The sequence below is a fragment of the Pocillopora damicornis genome, chromosome 6 (assembly GCF_964200805.1).
Source record: "Pocillopora damicornis chromosome 6, jaPocDami1.2, whole genome shotgun sequence".
Taxonomy (NCBI): Eukaryota; Metazoa; Cnidaria; class Anthozoa; order Scleractinia; family Pocilloporidae; genus Pocillopora; species Pocillopora damicornis.
Window position 1 is genome coordinate 18,320,769 of NC_142675.1, and position 9,198 is coordinate 18,329,966.

General features: G+C 39.3%; 1 protein-coding gene across 1 annotated transcript; it reads right to left on the minus strand.

The window, feature by feature from the left end:
• Positions 1-59: 59 nt before the first annotated feature.
• On the minus strand, positions 60-8,914 carry LOC149044292 (uncharacterized). Its single transcript, XM_089210961.1, has 8 exons — positions 8,569-8,914; positions 7,425-7,632; positions 5,584-5,894; positions 4,493-4,633; positions 3,882-4,204; positions 2,448-3,593; positions 1,686-1,953; positions 60-1,368 (listed from the first exon to the last, which is right to left on the minus strand). Exons 1-8 carry the CDS (start codon positions 8,737-8,739, stop codon positions 961-963), a joined length of 2,976 nt encoding a protein of 991 aa, XP_089067087.1. The 5' UTR covers positions 8,740-8,914; the 3' UTR covers positions 60-960.
• Positions 8,915-9,198: the final 284 nt, after the last annotated feature.

Sequence of the window (9,198 nt, forward strand, 5' to 3'; positions counted from 1 at the left end):
TAATATGCGCTCCTCCCCTCAACGGGGGAACTACGGTGGTTATTGAACACAATGCATTCTTCCATTTTTAGATTCCTTTTATAGGAAATTTTCTACGAGTAAACGATCACAAGTGTCTTACACCAGATGGTAAAACTGACTCTAAAATCCGGTAAAAGCTTTCATACAAGCTGACAGAACAATATTCGCCTTCAGAATATTGTTGTTGTTCCTCGTTCAAAATAGTAACAAGCCAACTATTTGTCAAAAGCCCCCAAAAAATAGGTCCTAAGGAGATTAATACTCATGATAGCCAGCTCTTATTAAAAGAAATCTACTACATCATTGAAACTATTGTATGTTTATATCAGTTAACGATACTATGACAATATAAATGGACTATGCTTTTTTAACATAAGAGAACGGTCGCTTGATTAAGACTTTCGCTAGTCTCTTTTTCGCTTGCAAGGTCTAGAGAACGCCAGGACATAAAGACTGTATACAAATTATGACAATCATCCTGCAGAGATTTAGAGAACTACCATGCACCACTCCTGCATTCCGTCAACTCACTGCGTAAGAATCTATGTATTTCATACACTTCTTGCGTTAATTTTCATGCCTAACGAGGCCACTTTTAGGCTAAGAGCAGGGCAATGGACTGACAACCCTGTACCGTAAAAAAAGATCGTCTCAAAGACAAAGCAACAGAGGTGCCACCTACACCTGTGCGCTTAGGCCTCACGGAATCATCTTAAATGACACTGACCCGATAGAAGTCCTCAGCACTGACTGAAACCAGAATAGGTTTCTATGACGTACGAACTAAGTTTGAAACGGGAAACTTGGCGTGGGTGAAGCTAATTTATTAGCTATAAGTGTCATATCGGATATCTTACAACACTTTAAATCACTGTTGCTCCAAAACAGTCTACACTTAAAAAGTAAACAAATTCAAGGTGGTTGCCTAATAACCAGTGTTTAAGAAGATGGTGCGCCAACTTCCTGATAGAGTTGAGTCAACCTCTCGTGACACTCTTTCGCATCTGGTCGATTATCAGGTTTTTCGTCCCAGCAACGCTGCATCAGATCCTGCAAACCAGCTGGAGGCTCCTTTAAGCCTTCGACATGCGTAGGTCTCGCACCCCCAACCACTTTTTCGAAAAACTCATGCACATTTCCTCCCACGTCAAGAAGGGCTCTTTTACCATACCACATCTCCCAGAGCATTATGCCGAGGCTGTAGATGTCTGCTTGGTAATCGTACAAACAAGAATTGATCACTTCTGGAGCGAGATACACAGGAGTTCCCGCCAAGGTACCTGTGATCGCTTTGGCTTCTTTAGAAACACCGACATCGGCTACTTTGACAATATTCTCTTGCGACAGCTGCGAGAAAATTAGATAAACATTTTTTAAACACATTTTTAAAACCAAAGTCCAAAGATTTCGATTGTTAAAAATCCAGGATGCAACCCGATTTCAGCGAGAAACACAAACTCGCGGCTAATTTCCATATCTGACTACAAAGTACCTCAAGCGAATTTATAGCGTGGTCTGCCACAGGGTTCCCACGTAGAAGGCAGGAATACTGGGTGAAGGCGAGCAAATTAGAATCCGATGAGGTGCGAGATGGGTCTCGAAGGACGAAGATGATTATAATTATAAATAGTCACAATAACCATTAGTCCCAATTTTTAACTCACCAATATATTTTCCAGCTTGAGATCTCTGTGAACGATACCTTGTCTGTGAATGTATTCCAAAGCATCGGCGATGTCTTTTGCCCATCCGATCACATCTCTCGCAGCTGTAGCAGCTGACGACTTTCCAGGTATATTGCTTTTATGCCGGAAAATGTGCCTCATCAGGTTTTCCTTGCAGAGCTCCATCACCAGTATTGCTTTCAACTGCTCCCCTTCCTTGTGTAGTGCCGCACCATAGAACTTTACAATAAAGGGATAATCCAGCTTCCTACATAAAGAAAATGTAGCGTAAACAGCTTAAACTTTTGAGACAGTATGCATATTCTCTATGCTTTTATCTGAAACATTTTCTGATACTGTAATCATTCCCTAATTCTCGTGACCTTGATGCTTTGTTCAGTGATGATGACGTAAGGAGCAATTAGATACTTGTACCACTTAAAGAGTTCCAACGGTAATGAATTGTTGGGAAATGAATGATTGTATGTCTCCCTGTAAAGGTTTTTCCTAATTAATATCCCGATGTGCGTTAAAATATATCAAGATTCTGAGTGTTCTAAAAGCTTCAGAAAGACGTCATGTAATAAGAATAAATCCTCTTATTACGATGAGCTTCTTGAACAGAAAAGAATTTTACGTTTAAGAAAATATCACATCAGCTACCGGCCAGAATATATTTAGTGCTTCCTCAAGGTTTTAGCAACTGGGATTTCTTTCGTAAACAATATAACATCTCACGATCCATAAAATAACAAAACCAACCTGAGTAACTCTGTTTCAGAAAGGAAGTCACCAACAGTAACCTCGAGCTCGTCGTTCCACACTTTCACAGCAACATCTACGGGTTTATCGTCTCCTCGTATCTTCAATTTTCCTCGATAAACAGCAGCGAGCGCTCCACCTCCAAGGAGTGCATCGTCTTTCCACTCCAGATCGTCGCAACTGATGTCCATTTTGCGGACCTCTTTGATGCCAAACAGGGCCATCTCATCCCTTATTAGCACACTCATCTCTTGTAACGGTTTGTAGAAGTCTTCTACTTCCTTCTTAGAACGGTCATCATCTCTCAACTGTCGACACAACATTTTGTCTGCTTCTATGAGCTGAGGGATCCGATCTAAGACCTGCTTAAGACAAACCTGAGCTTCTTTAAGCTGTTCCATCACGAACGACTTTAAATGTTGTCCTTCCGCTGTTTCTTTCAGATATTCTCGGGAAGCTTTCGCCATAAAGGCACACTTGTCTTTGTTGTACTGTCTTGTTTTATTCCAGTTTTCCAACTTCTCTTTAACTGCCATGGCGCCAATTACCGGGACACTGACCACTAGGACAACCAGACCAACTGGAACCCAAATCGGACTTGTGACCCCGATGATAACTTTTTCGGCGACTCTAAAGTCATCCGATGCCAGCGGGCCACCTGCTGAGTTGGCAGCATCTCCGGCTAGGACAGATTCCTCCAACGTTCGAAGTTGACCTTCAACGTAGCTGAACCTCTCCTGAAAGTATTGAATCAAAGAGGCGCGAGCATCGGAGAAGACTTGGTTCTTTTCTTCCCATTCCTCTATCGTTTCTCGAAGTCGCCTCATCAGCGCCTTTTGGATATAGTTCTGAGTCAGTTCCCAAGTTTGTTCAGTGTTTGGAACGTCATCTAATGTCCACGAAGAAAACTGCTGCATAACCTCTAGAGACTTCAGGTATCTGGACAGTGTAGTCACAGCGTCGTCAGTCTTTTTTTCGAGGTACGACTGTAGCTCTTTGCTTACTGTATCTTGCTGCATCTCAATACTTTGAAGTCGGTCAGTGATAAACATCATCCTATCTATCATATTTTTACGATCTTTGGACGAATTTCGAATGAACGCTTTCGTGTGGAGGGCCATACGTGCAAGAAGATAATCAAGCCATCTAAGAATAAAGGAAATTTTTCAATTGACTTTTATACTTCGTCACCATATTTATTCATGCAAAACATTGCCAGGATGAACAGTTTCTTGGCTTTTTTCGCACTAAGTTAACATTTTATGCACTTAATTACCTTCGGCTTATACTTTTTTGTTTCCTGAAAAATGCATTTCACGTAGCCAATCAGAATGAAAATATTTTTCATTCCTATTCTCAGAACCCAAAAGACATTTCCAACAGATGCAACTTCTTCAATAATCATTTTGTCGCTAAGGATTCAAAGCAATTTACCTCCACTGAATCTGTAATCTTGCTTCAATACTTTTCAAAACCATGGACTTGATGCTATTCATTAGTTCAGAAAACTCTTTCGTGACCATTCCAAGCTTCTGAGCTTCAATGGCTTCTCTTGCTGACATATAAATGATCTGAGATTCTGGGTCTAAAGAAGGCCAGCACTGCGTGAATTTCGTCACGACATAGTTCTTAACTTCATCAGTTTCTTCTGGCGGCACCTGGTCCCACTTGTTGCAAACGAATAGGGCACAATTTGAGGAAGATTCCCTTTGTTTGTCAAGAGATACCTGTCTGGCGTGTTCGATAAGTTTTTCCACCTGAAGGCAAAGAGACAGAATCAGCTATTTGTCGACTTTTTCTGGCTAGTTCAGTAGTTGCCCCTTTTTAAAACGGTTAAAATGCCTCGCGCAACCGCTCTGCAGGAGCAACTCATGTTCGGTAAGTTCCTTCTTCTGGCACATTTGACGAAATTTTGAACAATTAACTTACTCACACATCTTTAAAATAGAAGATTCAAAAATTGATACGGGTTTTGCAGCACATTTTCCCTTTAATTATTTTTGCAATAAGAAGTCAATGCATTACATCAGTTTAAAGTGCCTTACCCTATCTTGCTGTATTCCACCGGCGTTGTCACTTTTGATGACGTAAATAAATGCGAAAGCCTCTGGAAGGTACTCCTTAACTATGTCATCCATGATGGTAGATTCGCCAATTCCTGGACTGTCGACTATTACGATATTTTCCTAAAAGATGTAACAAACAAAATACTGAATATGAAAGCGATCTTTGCTTCGATCTTCAGTCTTGAAATCCCGTACAGGCCTGAATTTTTTTAGGCCACATTTTCACTACTGCTTAAGAAGTGTTCATTATTGCAAGATCACTTTCATTTTCATTTCTTAAGCCGCAGATCACATACATGATTTTCATATATTCACAGTCATTGAAGCAAAATATTGTCCTTGAGAATCCCTCTCTAGAGTGCGTTTCGATTGGTTGTCATAAGACCAAACTCAAAGTAATCACACCAACCAATTAGAGAATTAACCCAAAGAAAAAACAAGCGAAAAACTCTTTCCAGGGGAAAACGCGAGTCAGTTGCGATTGGTTTTAGTTTTGAATGTGCATGTTCGATGAATTGGCATAAGCTTTCTGGACCAATCACAGAGCGAGATTAATTCCGGATTACTCTCAACTCTCAATCTAATGTCCTCAATATCTGTTCCTTTAAAGTGACATTTTGCCATCCTTAGCCGAATTAATCATCAGAATTTAGTCGGACGTGACTTTCAGTCAATACTGCTGTTACTCAATAATTAGTGACCGTAATAAGGATACATCAAAAGAGATGTGTGTAACTATTCATTTGAGATGACAACAACCAATTGAGATGTCAACAATCAGTTCTTGTGACAAAACAGCAACAAAAACCAAGTAGAATTCCAAATAACAACGTGTGTAAGCAGTTACTATGCAGTATGGCAAATGATTTGGGGAAAGTTAGGAATTTGGAGACTTAAAATTTCTCTAACATCCCTAATATCAATTTCAGTTATAAAGGAATATAAAAGACAGTTTTATATCGTAAAATATACTCATGCACGAACATTCTTAAGCTTGCTGACATCAACATTATGTTTCTAAAGGTCAATTCTAAGACCCGGAATAATTACTGAGCTTGCTCATATCTAACCTTCAACAGATTGTGTGGCCAAAACAACTCAATCTTTTCGTAATCTGAGCCCTTTTCTCTGTTAGTCTTTAGGTGGACGAATTCGGAAATCTGTTGAAGGTAACTCTGCTCGGAGGCTTCAGATGGCTCGTCTAAGACGACAGTCTTTGTGATATCCCCTAATTCTTTGTTTTTAAAGTGCGCTACCAGCTTTGGTGTATCTCCATATCTTAGTTCACAGATGGTGGATGTGGTACTCAGAACGGAGTAAGGAAGAAGCTGCTCTCCAAGGATAAGATTTAACAAAGTGCTCTTTCCTGAACTTGTTTCGCCTGGTAAGTATAAACAGGTGAAAATAGGGAGGGAAGAAATAAAAACTTTGGTAAGAATGGGTCGATTCTACTTCAGTTACGTCGAACAAGAGAATCTACTTCCCCGGTCGTTTCCACCAGAAATCCCAAACAAAACACCATTTCCCTTCTTCTTCTAATTCGTTTTCATAAAAAAAAAAACTATTCCTCTGGCAGTCCACAATTATATAGCTTTCACCCAGATATCAGTTCGAGGTTTGCCATCTTATGTGCCACGCTCAAAAGTCAAGACTTCCGTTAAAGGAACTATCAATATATAGTCTTGGTTGGTCTGGACCAACAGATTCCCACTTTGTACACTCAATTTTTCATAAGTGTATTGTACATATTTATCAACCAGGCTGGCCTAGTTCAGTTGCAACCTGGTTTGAAAGGGGGGCCTGTGTGCTAAGAGTAGGATGTTTGGAAAAAGTTGTGAGGTAGAAGGATAGGTCAGTGGAGCCCCATATGGCATACAAGAACCAAGTAGCAGATAATTGAAAAATGATGAATAAACGAATTAGTGATCTTTATTCCATTAATAAGAGTTGTCTAATTCAGATGTTGTACTAAAAGGACCTGAGAACTAATTTATTTACCAGCAAGAACATAAACAAATATGGCCGACGATTCGAAGATCAGCTTTGCTCGTGTTAAACCATTTCAGTCATAGTTTTCAATATGGCGTCTCGTCACTTACTCAACATGGAAAATAAGGGATATTCTGGCGCGTTGGGAAGTTTTTTGATGGGAGAAAATGGCAATTTTCAGGATATTTGGACGCTTCGAACTCAGTAGCGGTCAATTCGATCGAGAGCAGTTGACTTCATGGATGCACTTTCCTGTAATAGGCGAGTGTTTGGGATGGAGAACGACGGATTTTGAAGAACTGTATGGCGACTTAGGTCAATGGACAATGACAAAAGAACTGGCTATTATTTGGACGCCATTATGGACGAAATGCGCAAGCGCGGCCGCCATCTTGTCCAATATTTCTGCCGATGGATTAAAAGATATTAGCAATAAAGTTCCCACTGTTAACCCTTTAACCCCTAAGAGTAACAAACATCTAATTTCTCCTTACAAGATCACCTCTGATTCACATATTCAGGTCATGGAAATTAAGGAAATGATCATCAAGTAAAAGAGCTCATGATTGTTAAACAAAGTCTCCTTGTCAGTACCTTAGGAAATGTATAGAGAACAGTATGGAGAATATGCAAACTGATCTTAGGGTGTAAAGGGTAAATATTACTTAAGGGAGTATATTACACGAAAGCACAATTAAGGAAGGATGAAATATACTGAGTGTAATTCCCTCATAGAAATATAATTTTATTTTACTTCATGATTCGATCACTAGCTTACTAATTAGCTGACGTTGGATTAGTATAATAGCTGAATGAAGCCTTCTTTTCTTTGTCAGTCTTGAATTTAAGTCTATTGGGTGAGGAAGTTGCCGAAACTAAAATTTCAAAGCAATGGTAGTCTAATTGTTTATATATAACAAACCTGCAACAAGAACAATGTACTCTTTTTTCAGCAGATTTTGTTTGTGGGAAGCGATTTTTTCCTTGAGGTTTCCGATGTTCTGTTCCAAAAGCGCATGAACTTTTCTATCCATTCTTTGCAAGCAAACATCCGTGCGTTCGTAGAAATTTAGCAAGGTTGCTTGTTTTCTCTCGTCTTCTTTCTTTGCCTCCGTCAACACTGAAAAGGCCTGATAAATGGTACATGGTAAAACAAATGCTGTGCATCAACATTCGCCTGTGTAAATTAATTAATATTACTTTTCGGCCTAATTGGTTAATTTAACCGTTTTACAGTCATTTTGGAAATCCTTGTGACTAATAACATTACTTCTAAATACACATCGCTGTTCTAAGTGCAGCTTAATTTAGGGAATAGATTCATTAGGCTGGTTTAAGTGAAAAGACTGCCGCAATGCAACCATCTGTAGGCTATTGTTTGCGGTATGTTACTCATGATTACTTAAATAAAGAAATGTAAACCTGATACAATCTTCAACATTTTCCCAAATGATTAAAATGTTTTCGAACTACAACCACTAAGCACAAGGAAAAAGCAAAATTAGGCAGATTTTACCAAAATTTATCAATCCTCGATGTTATAAGAGCCGTCTTATCAACTTGAACCCTCAAGACTCGATCGTTGCTCAATCAAGCTTGCTAAATTACGAACATTAGTATGCATGATAACCACTGACTGTTGAAGCAAAACTTTACAATTTCTTATTTTCAATCATTTTGCTAACACCCAGTTGTAAGAATCGTTTATGGAAGTATCAATAAGTAATAAGCCGCCTTTTATACTGCTCTACGTACTGTTAAGTTTGAACTTAGAGAAACATTTGGCGGGTGAATGCTACGATTTCCACCCACGGTTTCTTCTTGTACTATTCATTTCTGAGATGCCATCATTGAATAAATTGCCATGGGATTAAATCGCAAACGATGGCTAAGTTAGAGTTGACAGAGATGTTAAATAATTCGTTACTGAATTTCACGATATGGTCTGCGTCTACCATTTATTAAGGGTAACATCTAGATACTTCCGCTATTGCACTGAAAATGTCGTATCATGAAATTGAGTTTGCTGGTTGTTCAAATTTATAAAGATACTGTAGGGTTCTCACCTCCTTTGCCGTCCAACTTGACTTCTTCTCTGACGACTGGAGTGCCTCTTTCACTTTTTCTTTCATTTCGTCCAAAGTTTTCAACCCTTTGGAGGGAATTTTTAGTGTCGTCATTGTGCTTGCCATCTCCAAGATGTCGTCGATCTTGTCGATGTCTGGTAATGCACTCATGTTGCAAATCAACAACTTGAACACTTATGATCAAAATTTCATCAGTTTCAAGCTTAAAGAAGCTTTGAGAATTGCGGAAAAAGAAAAACCTAAACCTTTAACAGTTTCGTTTCATTTATCACAGTCCAATTCACACAGAGGGTCTGGTTACGGTAGTGCATTGTCACGGATCCCTGCCACTGACGGCAGTGTCTGAGCTTGTCTAACAGTCATCGTGACTAGTCACGCAGTAAGTAAATTTCGAGAAGAATTATTCAAGTATAGGTACAGGTACATCGAGAGAGTTACAGGAAATGACGTTTTGTTGAGTATAATCAGTGCTAATATGTTTGATAATATTTCTCAAAGAGGAGCGATATATTCCAGAAATCGCAGGTCCTCAAAAACTGAGGTTAGGCGAATCGTTATTTCAAGCCCAAACTCTCATAGGGCTCAAACTTTGGTCGTCCTCTCTCTTTA